The 18438-nt window shown below is 36.1% G+C and overlaps 1 protein-coding gene across 1 annotated transcript in view; it reads right to left on the bottom strand.

The window, feature by feature from the left end:
• The window catches only part of LOC144448338 (low-density lipoprotein receptor-related protein 4-like), a 92513-nt gene that overhangs the window by 17400 nt on the left and 56675 nt on the right, over positions 1–18438 (bottom strand). Inside the window, exons 2-24 of the mRNA XM_078138543.1 lie at positions 17843–17989; positions 16680–16910; positions 15388–15504; positions 14413–14535; positions 13830–13955; positions 12856–12972; positions 11996–12112; positions 11543–11683; positions 11207–11332; positions 10348–10578; positions 9215–9371; positions 8661–8878; positions 7631–7807; positions 6883–7008; positions 6126–6334; positions 5267–5454; positions 4169–4370; positions 3631–3820; positions 2605–2736; positions 1680–1817; positions 1127–1385; positions 607–769; positions 173–398 (exon numbers count right to left, since the gene is read on the bottom strand). Coding sequence (XP_077994669.1) covers positions 173–398; positions 607–769; positions 1127–1385; positions 1680–1817; positions 2605–2736; positions 3631–3820; positions 4169–4370; positions 5267–5454; positions 6126–6334; positions 6883–7008; positions 7631–7807; positions 8661–8878; positions 9215–9371; positions 10348–10578; positions 11207–11332; positions 11543–11683; positions 11996–12112; positions 12856–12972; positions 13830–13955; positions 14413–14535; positions 15388–15504; positions 16680–16910; positions 17843–17989 — 3861 coding nt within the window. The remainder of the gene's footprint in view (positions 1–172; positions 399–606; positions 770–1126; positions 1386–1679; positions 1818–2604; positions 2737–3630; positions 3821–4168; positions 4371–5266; positions 5455–6125; positions 6335–6882; positions 7009–7630; positions 7808–8660; positions 8879–9214; positions 9372–10347; positions 10579–11206; positions 11333–11542; positions 11684–11995; positions 12113–12855; positions 12973–13829; positions 13956–14412; positions 14536–15387; positions 15505–16679; positions 16911–17842; positions 17990–18438) is intronic.

The raw sequence follows: 18438 nt of genomic DNA, 5'->3' as shown, positions 1-18438 counted from the left end.
TTACTATTACTTACCATGACCCCCCTACTAACACTTACCATGGTGTCTTCCCCTACTAACACTTACCATGGTTGTCCCCTACAAACACTTACCATGGCTCTCTCCTACTAACTCTTACCATGGTGTCTTCCCCTTCTATCACTTACCATGGTTTTCCCTTACTATTACTTACCATGGCTTTCCCCTACTTGTACTGCATGTATGTCCATAAGACCGGCGATGTTAGCTCTGATTGGGACTTGACCTGAGCCGTCCATTTTGTCTGCTTTGTGAATACTTCTGGTATTCCAGTCTGTCCAGTAGATATCTTGACCAGCTATTGTCAGACCATATGGATGGGGTACTTTACTGACCAGGGTGTAACGGTTCTGACCGTACAAGTCACATGCTGCTATTACCTAAAACAAAGAAAGACAGTCATTGGTCAGTACAAGTCACATGGTCAGTACAAGTCACATGCTTCTAATCTACTAAAAGACAGACAGCCATTGGTCAAGGCAGATGCTTCTATCAAATAAAACAAAGACAATCATTGGTTATTATACGTCACATGCTTGTATCAGCTATGTAAGTAATCACAGATACACGTGTCAATGAATTCCTCACCTCAGTCCTGGCATCAGCCCATATAAGTCTAGATGTCACTCTATCTATTGTTAGTCCATTAGGCCACCCTAGGTCGGTGTCTATGATCACAACACGGTCACTTCCATCCATGTTGGCTCGTTCAATCCTGGGTGAATTTCCCCAATCTGTCCAGTACATATACCTACCAATAAAATAATCTTACATCAGAATTTACACACAGAAAGTAAAGAGTTGACTCTCTCTCATGACAGAAACTTTTGACATGAATCATAATCACATGATAGAACGATGAGCAATTCACAGTACTAGGGGCACAAGCCGAGTTATGTTTTTTTGGATGTTTGTCATTTTCTGCAAATTATATGGTACTCACTGTATTCTACTTACTGCAGTGCTAGATACTTATTATAATCACCACTTACAACTAACTGAACTCAATATTATGATATATAACTTATAAATGATCCTTCAATGACCTTTGACCTCACAAAGATTTACAATGATGACATCATGACCTTTGACCTAGTGGACTACCTACCCTGCATCATAGTACAGTGCAATAGCCCGGGGACTGTCCAAATTTTCCCAAATCAATACTCTTCTCATATTGCCATCTAAGTTAGATACTTCAATTCTATTGGTTCCTGTGTCCGTCCAGTATAACTTTCTACCGATGGCGTCGACAGCTAATCCATCCGTTGTTTCTAAACCCGAATGGATGACATCTTCGACGAGACTACCATCCATGCTGGCACGTCTGATTGTCTCCGTTACGCTGTCCGTCCAGTATACCAAATCTGAAACCAAGTCCAAGTTATTGATCAGTGGTTTATAAAGCTAAGCTGATAGCAATCAATCAATCAATCAATATAGAAATCAATCACAAAAGGTCATTCAAATTATTTTAACATTGTCAGTCTGTGGGGAAGTCAGTCAAGCAGATAAAAGTCTATCAATCAATCAATCAATCAATCAATCAATCAATCAATCACAACAATGAAATGTCGGCAAACAAAATATTGTCCAGTTCAATAAAACCCAAGAATAAACATGAATACCAGAACTTGAATTTTGATTTTGACACAACTTACTATCTACTGGGTCTACATCAATAGCTATGGCATTCTTCAACTCTCCTACGGGTATGACAACATCAGCACGGTAAGACACATCCAAGGATACAGCGCGGATATCGGTTCGACATGCAAATATCAGGAAATTCTTCATTCCTACAAAACACAATATTGAAATATATATTAGATTATATATGTATTATTTAATGTTTGACTTCTTTTGGTGGGTGTCACTTTGATTTTCCTTATACAATGTATGAGAGTAGATGAGGCTGAATCAGAGACTAATCTCACCTTGTCCTCCAATTTGAATCTGATTCTGAGACCAACTTTATATACGTTCAAATTTTGGACTTTCCAGCTTAATAATCATTGGCATTATAATGTTTATAGTTCTGATATCCCAAATTGTGCTCAAAGCACTTTACAATTAGTACTCCTGGCATGGATCTTAAGTTACACAGCAGCCCTATATACTTCCTTAGCTCTCTGGGAGGATAAAATCCACAGCCTCTACAAGAGCATTTGATTAAAGCATTCACATTGCAATATACTATAAGCCTGGAAATTTTCGCTAAAGACTTATTTTCACTAATTTCACTGGAAAACAAAAAAATTAGTAGTGACTACAATGCCTTCTTTTACATGAACACAATCTGGTAATTAGTGATAATTAGTCCTCGAGATCTTGCTGAAGACTGTAAAAACACAAAATATTGTAGTAGTGAAAATATCTAGGGTTACGGTATATCCTACCAGGTCCCTAGTTATGCAAATGGGTTGACTGGGGCACAAGCATAGTTCAAATCTTGACCAAAGACTTTTCCATTCCGAAACAAGGCTCAGAGATGAACCTACAGATTCCAATCAAATGGCCAGATTAACTTATGATCATGATTCCACAATGTTTACAACAGGACATTGACATAGATAACATATTTACCTGTTTGACATGTTTTGCCATCATCTCCCATCATTACACCGGTTGGACACCCACAGCTGAAACCTCTAGGTTGAGGTGCAAGTAGACACAGATGACTGCAGCCACCATTGTTAATGTTGCACTCACTGGGAACTGTAAAATTTACAGGAGAAATCATGTTGGCTTGGTGTTTCACTCATGTATCATGATGTTTCTGATACAAAGATAGACATATTTCAACTGTAGACTAACAATAACAGAGACACAATAAACACAGCAGGATCCATTGCAATCACATTGAACACTGATAAGTATTGCTATTCTTTTTCAACATTTCAACTTGACTACTTCTACATCCCCACTGTGCACGGCACTTATGTAATTGTTTCGTTTGCATTAGAAGTTGTCTGAGGCTGTGTATTAAATGTCATGTGACATACGTGAAACACCACGACAACATACATGACTGTATTTTGTAGTGATACATTCAGTTGTATTTTTGTAACTCTAGAAACCAGATGTTTGAGTTTTTTGGTAATATATATTTTGAAGCGTATTATTTATAATAATTTCACTTTTGGAAAAATAATAATGTATAAAATTTAAAACTTCAACTCATATATTGTTATTATGGCTTACAGCAGAAAAGCATTTAATAATTCATAGTTGCAAATATTGGGGGGGTTTTTTTGCACTCACTGTGCATATGTCTGATGTGAATACTGGTACTGAAAATACAACACTGTGGATACAACCATGGATCGTAGGGTTGTCGGTGGCAGAGTGGTTAGACCACAGGCCTCTTGCTACTGTGATAAAGCACTAGTCTGACTTTTGGTCAAATTTGCTATTCCGTACAATGTAGGTAAGGAGAGTATTGCTCCATTTGACTTTAACAAACAACAAAAGTTTCCATGGCAACTTTTGTTTCCTCCTGCATAAACAATGGTCCGGCTACTCACTGGAGTTCCTGGAAACAAGTTCATGAAAATTCAAAGAACTATCCCATATAAAATACAGATTATTATTATCACCATGGCAACTTACTCATTGGTCTATCTATATGATACATGTGGATGTCCATCAGGTTTTCTAACTCTGATCGTACTGTCTCTCTGTTCATTCCAGTCAACTTGTCTGCACTTTGGATATTTTTACTCTGCCAATCTGTCCAGTAAATACGATCTTCAAACAAAGCAAGACCAAATGGATGTGGTAGCTGTGTACCAATCAGCATCTGTGTATCAAACAAATAAACTTCAATAAATCAATATATCAATAAATCAATCAATCAATCAATCAGAGTGAATCACTCAGTCTAACTATCAATCATGCAATCAATCTCTCAATCAATCAATCAATCAATCAATCAATCAATCAATGAGTTAATCATTCAGTCTAACTATCTATCAATCAATCAATCAATCAATCAATCAATCAATCAATAAATTAATCATTAAGTGTAACTATCAATCAACCAGTCAATCAATCAATCAATCAATCAATCAATCAATCAATCAATTAATCAATCAGTCAATCAATCAATATATGAATGAATCATTCAGTCTAACAAACTATAACGTACCATTCTATTACTGCCATCTAGTTCTGAATGTTCAATAGTTTTCCGTCCTGCATCTGCCCAGTATAGTTTTTCTCTGTCATAGTCAATAGCCAGTCCATTAGGCCAGGTCAGATTGATTGCTACGACAACAAGACGGTCTGCACCATCCATTGCAGCACGTTCTATCTTAGCTGAAGAACCCCAGTCAGTCCAGTACATGTGTCTGTTTGGGATGAATAAAGTTTAAAGTTCAAAGTTCAAAGTTCAAATACCCATACTTCAAAAACTTTGATGTTGAAGGTTCCAAACTTATTCCAAATCAATTACTATTCAAACTTTCAGATATTGTTTTCATTTTATCATAATTTAATAGATCATTTCATTTACCTATGATCTCTTCTCATCTACAGTGTGTGTGTACAGTCTGTTGGAAGGCCAAGTCATCTCACAACCAAACAAAATTATGATTCAACTAATTTAGTAATTATCATGATCATTATCAAACTGACTATACCTGACTATAATCAAATTCAAGTTCCATAAAGTTATAATTTTCCCATTTCTTTCCCTTTCCATTGATGTACCACCATCATTTATCCCCTATTATTTCTTACTCTGTCTATCTCGCTTGTATCCTTAGCCCTCTTTGCCTCCCTCACCCCTTCCTTCTTTTCTATCCCTTTCAGTAAATATTTATTTCCCTCTTTGCCTGTTCCCCTCTTTTTTGTCATACTCTCCCTCAATTATATCTCATTCCTATCCTTATCCCTCCCTATTCCCTTCAACCCTTCCCTATTTTCTCTCTCTCTCTCTCTCTCTCTCTCTCTCTCTCTCTCTCTCTCTCTCTCTCTCTCTCTCTCTCTCTCTCTCTCTCTCTCTCTCTCTCTCTCTCTCTCTCTCTCTCTCTCTCTCTCTCTCTCTCTCTCTCTCTCTCTCTCTCTCTCTCTCTCTCTCTCTCTCATTTTCCATTACCAATTTGAATCTCTACCTCTATCTGTCTCTTTACCTCCAACCTCCATCTTCTTCTCTATTCATTCTTACAATTCTTACATCTCTCCCTCCTACCCCCCCCCCCCCCCCTTAACATTTGAACACTTCATACTGGTATCAAAACCTTACCCTCCTATTGGATCTACGATGATATCTCTAGGTCTGTCAAGGTTCTCCCAGATTAATACACTTCTCATAGAACCATCCAGATTGGACACCTCTATTCTATCAGTACCAGCATCTGTCCAATACATTTTATTAGTAATCCAGTCTACTGTCAGACCAGCTGGACTCTCTAAACTATTATCAACAATAACCTGTGAATACAAGAGAAAGATAGGGAGTCATAACATTAATTATACATTGAGATAGGGAGACATGGCGATATAGAGACATGGCTTTGATTAAATATGGAGATAGGGAGACATGACATTAATTATACAAAAAGATAGGGAGACATGGCTTTGATTAAATATGGAGATAGGGAGACATGACATTAATTATACAAGGAGATAGGGAGACATGACATTAATTATACAAGGAGATAGGGAGACATGACATTAATTATACAAGGAGATAGGGAGACATGGCTTTGATTAAACATGGAGATAGGGAGACATGGCATTAATTATACAAGGAGATAGGGAGACATGGCATTAATTATACAAGGAGATAGGGAGACATGGCATTAATTATACAAGGAGATAGGGAGACATGACATTAATTATACATTGAGATAGGGAGACATCGATTTGATTATACAAGGAGATAGGGAGACATCGATTTGATTATACATTGAGATAAGGGGACATGGCTTTGATTAGCCTTGGAGATGCAGTCATGCAGTGGTACGTTAGTGGTAATCTACATTAGTGTACCGTTAGTTGTGAAGGCAATACAAATGCTTTATGCACATCCACCACTGGGTTACAAACATCGCAGTGTGTGTACTTAAATCTGAGTTGATCCTTACTTCTACATATCTTACCTCCTGGTGACTACCATCCCACTTAGCTCTATTAATAGTATCCAATGTCACGTCTGACCAATAGATATGTTCACCACCGCTATCCCAATCTAAAGCCACTGCACTATGTAGGCCTTCTAATGGAACCACTGTATCCGACCTCTCATCCGTGTCAAACGATATCATCCGAATGTCTGTCCTTCGACAGAAAACTAGGAATTGATCGATTTCTGTGGAAAAATTTAAAATGTCTTCTTTTAATCTTAGTAACTGAAATATGATGAGATACAAACTGCAGTGTTTCAAAGTACAGACTTATTCTGGCTATAAAATGCTATTATCTATCTTTCATTTTCTAAAACTGTACTTCCATCAACAGAGTCAATTCTTGTTATTAATAAGTTTAGTTGACAATGTAGTACTGCATTATATTTGAAGACATATCTTTTTATGTAGATCGATGGCCTAGGTTTGCCTCTCTGGTGTGATAAAATACATGTGTAACTAATCAGTTTTGTTGCAGGGGTGATTGACCATATATGGGCGAATCAGTTCCAATTATAGTATTGGTACAGTTTACTGGCCATATATGGATAATTGGTTACCAAATATGGTAGTGGTATTACTGACAGGTCAAATCTGGGAAATCAATTACCAAATATGGTATTGGTATATGGCTGACTGACCATATATATGAATGATCACTTACCAAATATGGTATTAATATGGCTGACTGTCCATACATGAATAATCAGTTACCAAATATGGTCATACTTACTTGTAGCACACGTCCTACCATTGGCCAACATTTGAAATCCAGTTGGACATGCACAGCTGTAAGAATGCATATTTGGAAGACAAAGATGACTGCATCCACCGTTATCCTCACCACAAACATTTATTGCTGAAATTACAAAACAGAAAAAGGTCTTTTGAACTCTGATTTTATCCTGATTTTCCCAACTTGTAGTACATTGTAGTTTTTTGTGTGCAAACAAATACCCTCTGGTAGAAAGCGGTACAAAAATTGCTTCTCCATGAATACAGCAAATATTTTATTTGGAATTGGATGATATCCACCCTCCTTATCATAGGTGGATAGATGACTATTTGGGTCATCACAAATACTCATATTGAGGTAATAGTTATTCCCCGATGGTTTTCTTCGTTCAACCAAGAAAAATATGAGTGACCTAAGGGGTCTTTGTCAGTACGAGTTGTTAGACAAGTAGTGACAACCATTAGGTCATAAGTATTATATATAACTATATAAGCCCCAGTAATATCAAAGAAAAATTGGGGAAAGTAATGGTAATTTTGAACGTTTTGACTCATATTTTGAACACAGCAGAACCAGTGACGGAGACACGTGTTGTCATGACACAGACGCACGATGTCGTGACTTAGAACAATCCGAATATATATTCCATATTTTTTGTTCTAAATGGCTCATGCATGTTATAATAATACTGTCTCTCCTATCATCTTCCAAACACAACGATTTGATTGGTAGATTACTGACTTACCAGCTGGTTGTCTCTGTGGATGGAATGTGTGTATATCCATTGGGAAATGTAGTCTGGTATGAATAGTTTCCACATCATTGCCTGTAAATTTGTTTGCACTGTTTATACTTTTCGTTTGCCAGTCAGTCCAGTAGATTTGATCTTCAAATAAAGTTATTGCAAATGGATGCGGAAGACCTGTTGGTTTGAAATGACACAACTTTTAAGTCAGAAATTCCAGACACAAAACAGGCATGACTGGAAGATGACAACGTGGCATGAATGTCATATCTAATACAGACTAGGAAATTCTCTGGTCAAAACACTTCCTATAATTTCAAATCAAAAACTGCTCAGAAATCTCCTTAATTTCTGTGTTGGTTAAAAATATGATATTGGGTGATACAGTTAAGAAATATTATGCATTAAGAATACAAATTCTAGTTTGAAACTTTCTAAACTTTTAAAGTATGAAACTTTCTGGCAGGAAACTCCTTAATCTTGTTCTTAATCTTGTTTTCCCCAATTTGTAATTTACAAACAGATTCACTGCTACCCGACTCCCCCCCCCCCCCCCCCCCCCAGTAGACATTAAACTTTAGAGCTGAAAACTTTTCAAACAAAACATGCTTAACTTGGGGGAGGGTAGGTGATCTGTTTGAGGGGGGTCTGCTTGCTTGGGATAGATGCATGTTGTCACAAGAAAAATGTTTACATAGATGTTGGTTTCAAAGTTAATCTTCAAAGTTTACTTCACTTAATATGGAAGTGTACAGTAAATTACTTGAAGATTTTACATCTACTATACTAATAAGCTATCAACATCTATGTAAACATTATCATTCTTTATTTTGTCAAAAAAATCTGTAAACACATAAAACTTGATATGAAATGTGTTACATACTTGTTACCTGAAATCTCTAAAAATGGTCGCTGAATAGAGTAAACCATAAAATTCAGGGAGCACAGCTTTCCCTGGAACAGAGACGTTGGTGATTCAACTGTCACAGTGCTTTTACATGTACTGCAATGTAAGTGAATTAGTTCTTACCCTGGCTTATGACAGCCTTTCTTTTACTTCCATCTAAGGCAGCACTTTCAATAATATGGTGTTTGGCATCAACCCAGTATAGTCTATGTCCTGCATAGTCTATAGTCAGACCATTGGGCCAGAACAGTCTTGTGTTTGCTATAACTGCACGACTTGTACCGTCCATAGCAGAACACTCAATCTTTGGAGTACTTCCCCAGTCTGTCCAATACATTGTACTGGGGAAAACAACAAAAAAATATCAAATCATAGTGACATCATATTCTGGTTATTGGAAAGACAAAAGATTGTACAGTTTGGCCACTGAGGGCACTGTTCAACAGCTACTCCACCAATCTGTCCAATACATTCCATGGTACATGTGGATAAAGTCAAACATCCAATCATTACACTTTATTTGCTTCATCTTGAATGAGTTCAAATTGTGATTGAAAAAAAGTCTTCCATTTTGGTACATGATGTCCACGTCCTATTGGAAAGACAAAAGATTGTATAATTTGGCCACTAGATGGTGCTATTCAAAAGCAAAGTGAGAATGATAATTTGATACTTACCCTTCCCCTGGATGTAGAGCAATTGCTCTAGGTTTTTCTAAAGTTTCCCAAATGATTACTTTTCTATCACGACCTTCTAACGTGGACACCTCTATCTTTGATGTCCCTGAATCTGTCCAATAGAGTTTATCTGTTACCCAATCTACTGCAATACCACCTGTTGAACAGAAATATTGACCAATCAGAAACCAAATAAAAATATATTGACCAATCAAGAAACCAGATAAAATATAATGACCAATCAGAAACCAAATAAAAATACATTGACCAATCAAAAACCAAATAAAAATACATTGACCAATCAAAATCCAGATAAAATATACTGACCAATCAAAAACCAAATAAAAATACATTGACCAATCAAAATCCAGATAAAATATACTGACCAATCAAAAACCAAATACAAATACATTGACCATTCAAACATCAGATAAAATACAATGACCAATCAAAAACAAAATACAAATATATTGACCAATCAGAAACCAATGTCTAGCAATGGTGATGATCTTAAACTTTTAAAGATAATATAAACATATATATTTTCACTACTAGAAAATTTTGCGATTTTTTGTCTTCAGCTCGTTCTCTCAGACTAATTTGTACTAATTATGAGACTTGTACACTGTGTTCATGTACAAGTATGCATTTTAGTCACTACTTATTTTTGCAATTTTGTTCTTGATTGAAAAAAACGAAAATAAGCCTTTTCTAGCAAAAATGTCCAGGTTCACAGTAGTTTTTTAATTGAGCTATAATGCGGACTTCTAAACAGTTTTCAATGATGACATCACTACCTAAAATCCTGAAAACTTTTTATTTCAACAACATCTGTGTAATAATACTCAAAGATAATCTAAGGTATTACCATTTCTGACATCTCAGATAAAGCTACTGGCACTATATTTAAGTCACATTTTCACATTTTAAAACTACTCACAAATTTTACAATTTTCTACACTTGTGATGTTTTATCTAAATCATTCATTTTTTGCAACAATTTTCACAAACTGCCATATGATAAAATTAATCTCTAACCCTAAACTCATGGGTTTCAACAGAAACCCATTGATGTATCAATAGCGCCCTCTATGGCCAATCTTGACATTGCTAACCCTCTGTACAGTACCTACCTGGGCTTTCAAGGCCTGTAGAAATGACATCCATAGCACCACTGCCATTTAGATAGGCTCTTTTAATAACATCTAAAGTAACATCTGACCAAAACACTAATTGATTCTCTGAATGATAGTCCAGCGCGATGGCATTTTCTAATCCACCTAGAATTGATGTGTAGTCTGACTTGTCTGGCATAACACGACGTATGTCTATTCTGTTTGCAAATAGTAAGTATGGTGGAGGACCTGTCAATCAAATCAAGTCAAATGAGAATTAGACAGTTTACATATAGCGTGTAGCTGCATTAGCTGCAACTGGAATATTTGTTGAAACTGTTTTGACTTTATTTGTAATATCGTATACCATGAACACTGACACAAAGACTGGCAGATACACACAATCTTATTGATAAACACATGATACAGAGATAACCCAGTCTGTAACAGTCGACACCCATGTCGTTTGACACCTGTTCAAAATGTCATCCATTCTGAGACACACACAAACACACACGCGTACACACATACACGTACACATGCACACACACACACACACACACACACACAGACACACATAAACATGGACACACACACAGAGGTAGTCTGACTGACATACAAACATTCACTACTACACATGAAGACATACATTCCCTTCCCCATAAATACCAACATAAACAAACTCAGCCACATGCACTACACATCTATGCTAACACTAGTACATCCATTAAAACTGAAAGTAATATCTTATCTTACATATATTCACTCTAACAAACCAAAACACTGAAATAACAAGGTACATAGATACCTAATAAGAATACACAAAACACAATTTGGTAAAGCTGAGAGTTTTTGAGTACAAACTGTCAATACATACCTAATGCTTTGCAGCCTTTTTTATCTGGTTTGAGTTCATAACCTTTGACACAGGAACATTTGAATGAACCAATGGTATTGCTGCAAACTTGACTACAAACACCATCCTCCTCACATTCACTGATGTCTGTCAGGTCAAAGGTGAAAAATATCACATTGTGGTATACTTTACAACTGTGGCACCCTTAGTTTTGATAAAATATCAACTTATTGATACTTTTACAACTGTGGCAACATAAGTGTACCATATAATTGGATTATTCCAAACTGGACAGCTTTGGAGGGGTGTACAATGTGATGCTACACAAATATATGATTGTGATTGGTTGCTGCTTACCTTCGCAGTCTTTCCTATTGGTTGCTAAGAAATAACCTTCATGACATGAGCAGCTGACACCTGGGAACATATCTGTACATTTATGTAAACAGCCACCGTTCTGAGATGCACAGAACTCAACCTCTGGCCTTCCATCAGTAACTAGGAATAAATAAATAATGACAAAATTATCAACTTGAACTGAAAACAAATTTCCAATTCTTTTAAATCTTAGCCAATAATGTCATCTTGTACATCTTCATTCTCTCATGGTCAAAGTATGTGATATAAAAATCAGTAGTATTAACAGAAATTTATCTTTTAAAAATATTATGTAATACCATCTTCCTCTTGCCAAATTTTTGAAAAACTCCTTTCTGTTCATGTAAAACTACATTGCATGAACTGTCAGAAATATGTTTGTCTTTCAGTGTGTGTACTCTTCAATGTTTGTTTGTTTGTTTGTTTACTTACTACACTGATCTTCATCACTTCCATCCCCACAATCATCTCGTTGATTGCACACTTTCTGTCTTCCTATACATTTTCCATTTTCACATTTGTACTGATCGTCTACACACTCCAGTAAACCTAAAAAAAAGGTCAAATTCATATATCGTTAGTATGTATCAGTCTCTCATAAATACAATACCAGCTAACTCTTAGCCTGTTTATGGCACTAGTGGTACTCTCTTTATCTCTCATATCACACTTGTATCGAGATTGTGAAAAAGTTGGTAATTACAATTTGAAAATGTACACCCAATAACCTGATTACAACCATGACATTATTTAAATGAAGTTATTATGTAAATGTACACCCAATAACCTGATCACAACCATGACATTATTCAAATGAAGTCATTATGTAAATGTACACCCAATAACCTGATTACAACCATGACATTATTCAAATGAAGTCATTATGTAAATGTACACCCAATAACCTGATTACAACCATGACATTATTCAAATGAAGTCATTATGTAAATGTACACGCAATAACCTGACTACAACAATGACGTTATTCAAATGAAGTCATTATGTAAATGTACATCCACAGCAGAGATGAATACACGAGTTACCATACGAAATATGTGAAATGTACATGTAATAATGTACCTGTAATTACATGTATGTATCACAATACTAAAAGAGATACAACTAATTGCTGAAATACAACATCAACCTTTTCTTTCTGCAAAATTTCATTCATGTTTTCTCAATAACTGGCCAACATACAGGCTTCACCCCTATTGCTCACTTAATAGATGGGTCAAAAATTTTAAACAATTGGACTATTCCATTATTAAGGGGTTGTAGCTATGACTTACCACAGTGTTCTTCATCACTGTTATCTGGACAGTCATAATCACCATCACATTTCCACGCTATACGAATACACCTTCCTGAGTTACAACGGAACTGTTCTGGCAAGCAGCTTGGAATAGCTATGGAATGAAATATACATTGTGCAGTAGTTGTAGTAAAATGCATCTGGTACAAATTAGACACTATTAATAGCTATACAATAGAATATTGTGTACATGTGGTCAATTGCACCTGGTACATTAGACAATTGCCTTCTCATTGGGTGTTTGTAAATTGTTCAGAACACACACAACAATCAAATTACAGAATACAAATTTGAATTTAAGGTTTGAGTAGATTCTATATCAACAGACAATGCAAGCTCATTTGTGTAACTTAGTGTATCAACATTGAAAATGTAAACTATAATTGAAATACTACACACAGTACAAATTTTGAGAAAGTGAAACTGCAGCGTTTGTCAACACTTGTGAATGCGTGCACCAGTTGAAGTTAACTCCAGTCTGGCTCTCACAAAATGTTACCAATGTGTAGTGTTTCAGTAACACAACTGAAAACTGGATGGTTTCAGTAAAATTCAATTCAAAAGGTTTCAGCCTGTTACAATGAGTAACACTGAAGTAAAGCACTTTCTCTACATGTATGTGCTACACTCGTTTATAGCATTCATATTACAACTAGTAACACTGAAGTAAAGCACTTTCTCTATGCGCTACACTGTTTATAGCATTCATATCAAGTGGAAAAGTATACTGTTTCAATTGGTCTATTTACAAGCCTAGCATGTGGCCTTTCTAATGTGGTCAATTAGCAAATGAAACAGTATACTTTTACACTTGATATGGATGCTACAAACAATTGTGGTACATACAGAAAACTATTTACTTTTGTGTTATGGGTTGTAACAGAGCATCATAAAGTCAGCGATAGTGTTTCAATAGTTTAAATTTCAATGTAAATAATTTGTGATACGTACGACAATTAAGTTCGTCCGACATATCTTCACAGTCATTGTCACCATCACAATGCCATGCAGCATTTATACATTTCCCATTAGCACACGGAAACTCCATATCTTTACACGGTGGTCTTGTTTTGGAGTCTGTGAAATCAATCAGTTGTATGAATACATTATTATGACATGTCTACCAGAGAGTACTTGCACTGGTGTGTGTGTGTGCATACTAGTGGTATTTTCACTGCAGTGCAAAACTGAAAACAATATTGCATACCTGCATGCAAATGATATGCAAATGAGGATACCATCATTCACTACACATAAACTCAGGGGCCTTTGTATTCATGCCACGCTCGTGTATGTACAGGCACAGAGAACACTGCAAGCACTCGGGCAAATACCCCAAGTACGCCACACCACAAGATGGGAATACTTACCTCAACAAAAGTTTGATAGTTTGTGACTACTTAGCTCAACTAAATTTGATAGTTTCTTACCATTTATGACAACCAAGTTAAATAGTTTGCGACTACTTAGCTCAACTAAGTCAAACAGTTTGTGACTACTAAACTGAAAAGTTTGATAGTTTGCGACTACTTACCACAATTAAGTTCATCACTCCAGTCACCACAATCATTATCACCATCACACTGATAGGCAGACAGAATACACCTGCCATATAAACACATAAACTGGTCCTCCCCACAAGTTACTGGGTGAGTTGCTGGAATTAAATAAACAATACTTATCAATAATCACATGAAACGTAAATGAAGCGAAATCTCTACATAAGATTCATTTCAATTTCATACAAACAGATCACAGGTACTACTGGTGTAGATTTGTAATTTAGCGCCCTCTAGCAGATCCTCAGTATAATTTTCAAAAATATACAAAATTGGAAGAAAAAGGATATCTTGTGAATTCACTATGTAAATTGCTTTGATTTGGGTCTGACAAGAAACAGACCTGAGAAAAGCTTTGGATAATTCAAGACTGACTAGACACGGTTCGTGGCTAGGGACAAACTCATCATACGTATTAGAACAATGGCTTTTGGCCGTAAATAATGAAAACTTAGATGTTAAATATGATAAAACAGATTGGCACTTTCACTCAAAAGTATGGAGCTGGCATCAATCAGAACTTACATGGAAGTGACTACAGGCGTTTGTAGGGAAACTTCCGTTGACTGCTTTTAGTATTAATACATTTATACAATGAACAAATAAGCAGCCGAAGACACATTTAACAGAATAGGCCGCAAACACAAAATTGAGAATACAGCGCCCTCTTTCAAATTGGAGGTATCATCACCTCATGGTACCGTACAAAGTAGCTAACCCTTCAAGAATATCAATGTATATGTGTTCACACTTTATTTACTCTTCTGTCTGGATGAGGATAGGGGTAACATGTGCTAAAGGGGAATGCCCTTCCGGTATTTTCAGAAACTTTTGAGTTCAGGGGAGTCATTCAATAGAGATGAAACAGAGTTTCAATTTAGTGTTTCTTGGCAATCACCCAAAAGAGAGAGTGAGTGAGTGAGTGAGTGAGTGAGAGTGAGTACACTTACGACAATTAAATTCATCAGAGCCGTCCATACAGTCCTGGTCACCATCACAACGCCATAAACCTGTGATACAATTACCATCTGTACAGGAAAACTCATCTACTGAACAAGTGTGAAATGCTGGAAGACAAAATAGTTGAACAGTTATTGAAAAGTGTGGAACAAAATCTTAATTCCAAACCAGTTTACTGACAAGAATTTAACATTATAAAACAGTTTCCTAACAGACTTAAATACTGTACAACAAAACACCAAAACAGTTCCCTAACAGGTTTGTAACACTGTACGACAAAACACCAAAACAGTTCCCTAACAGGTTTGTAACACTGTACGACAAAACACCAAACGGTTCCCTAACAGGTTTGTAACACTGTACGACAAAACACCAAAACAGTTCCCTAACAGGTTTGTAACATTGTACAACGAAACACCAAAACAGTTCCCTAACAGGTTTGTTACAACATACAACAAAACACCAAAACAGTTCCCTAACAGGTTTGTAACACTACAACAAAACACCAAAACAGTTCCTTAACAGGTTTGTAACACTGTACAACAAAACACTTCAATGAAACACTACCAAAACAAACAGTGCAACCATTGCCTAACAAATATAACAATATAAAATAAACCGTTTAATAAACAATTCCCTAACAGTACGGAAAAGTATAAAGAAAACAGTAGCAAACAAATAACACCGAGCAGTTCCTTAACAAATGTAATACTAGTATACAGTGTACTGTAAAACAAACACTTAACCCCCCCCTACCCCTACCCCCATCAGAATAGCCCTACATCACAAAATAAGTATCAATAAAATAAAGTTTCTTATCATGTATGGAACACTATAAGGGATGATCATACAATATCACACAAGATCAATAAACAATCTTTGTGGTAGGTTACGCATCAAATAAATTGCTGAACTTCATTTTTATAAACTTTCACACCTACAGTGATAACAGGTTCTGTATTTACTGCTGAGATGTTGATAAGTTGATTAATGTGATATACCGGTGAAGTGCTGGGTTTCTGGTTAGTATTTTAATGTCTTTACCATGTTGTTACATTGTATCAATCATAGTGGTGTGACTGTTACAATTTATACCATGGTTTACACCACAATATAAACTTGTTGATGTTGCACTTGTGAATGTTCCTTTACAGGAAGGAGAGTCAGGAGAGAGTCTCTTGGTTGGAACAATTGAAGTTCGTTTTAAGCTTGCATGACATTGTGCGATCTGCCATTATCCATAAAACAAATACTGATATTAATACAATGTACATGTACTTACTACACAGTTCATCTGACCCATCCCCACAATCGTCATCCCCGTCACACTGCCAACGTTGTCTGATACAGTTATTGTTGTTGCAGCGGAATTCATTTTCAGAACAGTTTCTTGGTGGGCATCCGACCTCATCTGAGCCATCATTACAATCATTGTCAGAGTCGCATACCCACGTATCTCTTATACATTTACCATTCTCACAGGAAAATTCATTTGAAGAACATGTTGGCGGTTCTATAAAACACATATAATATAACAAAGTTAAAAGTACTGTGATTGGTCAGATAATGTGAAGCATTTTGTACGGGTCATTCTGATTGGTTAGAAAACAAAGGAAACAGGCACATATGTTGACTGTATTCTTAATCAGTGATGAAGTATGTCCAATCAAAGGCAATCTTGTAATAGCTTCACATTGTCATAGATTGGTTAGTTTGTTTACATTATGATCTGTGGTCTGCTTCACTGACTCACTAACCACTTGTAATGCTATCTCCAGCAACCCATTAATTTAGCCACACCCCCAATAGCAGTTATCAGAATGCCTGTGTACAGATATTTACATACTATTTGCATATGTAAATGATGTCACTCTTGTACTCATCTCAATGAGGGTTCATTTACATAATGACTTCATTTGAATATACAATGTAGTCAATTAGGCTGACGTATGTTATCACTCCTCATTGCGACCAATCAGTTTCAGTGTTCATTTACATATTGACTTCATTTGAATATATACATGTAGTCAATTAGGCTGACATATGTTATCACTCAACATTGCGACCAATCAGTTTGAATGTTCATTTACATAATGACTTCATTTGAATATAGTCAATTAGGCTGATGTATGTTATCACTCCCCATTGTGACCAATCAGTTTGAGTGCCACTGCTAAATTTTCAAACCATATTGGTTGCCATTGATAGCAATACAAGCAGTTAATGATGACAACAAAGCAAAATCACAGATCGCGATATACATGTAGGCATGAGATTGGTATTTGAGTAGAGATATTAGTTTATATAACATGCAAGCCAAGCTGAATGCATTTGAAGAATTTATATAGATTAAAATTAAATAGACAGAATAGTTACTGCTTCTGATGACAAAAAACGACTGTTCTTATTTGTGTTTGTATTTTTAGTAAATGTTTGTGTACTTACGGCATTTTTGTTCGTCACTTTCGTCCCCGCAGTCGTCGTCTCCATCACACATCCATTCTAGTGGTATACAGGTACATTCACCCCTGATGGTTACGGTACATGTAAATTGATTGCCAGGGCATCTACATTCTTCAGAACTTAAGCAACCTGAAATAATAAACAACACAGGCAGATTTATCATAAACTTATTTCTTACAGAAGATGTACACATAAAATGGCAGCATTACTTTTAGATGTTAATCCCCAAACATTTTTCTTTAGGGAAATAAGAGTAACCTAAGGGGTCCTCACCACTACAAGTCCCTAGACAAGTACATGTAGGGACGACCCTTTAATAGGTCATGAGCATTTTCTGGCTGAATGAAGAAAAATATTGGGGAATAATATAATTACACCATCGCAAATAATATTTTTTTTAAATTGGGTAATTTTGAGCATCTTGACTCGTATTTCGAACACAGTAGAACCAACGACGTAGTATTGTCGTGACATAGACGCACGTTGTTGTGACGTAGAACGACCAGAGTATATTTTCCATATCTTGTTTTTGAACCTGGCTAGTGCATGGTATAAAATTCTATGTGTCACATGACCCA

Source organism: Glandiceps talaboti, chromosome 17 (assembly GCF_964340395.1).
Source record: "Glandiceps talaboti chromosome 17, keGlaTala1.1, whole genome shotgun sequence".
Classification (NCBI taxonomy): domain Eukaryota; kingdom Metazoa; phylum Hemichordata; class Enteropneusta; family Spengelidae; genus Glandiceps; species Glandiceps talaboti.
The sequence above is the reverse complement of the archived record's forward strand: the minus strand, read 5'-3'. Positions and strand labels throughout refer to the sequence as shown.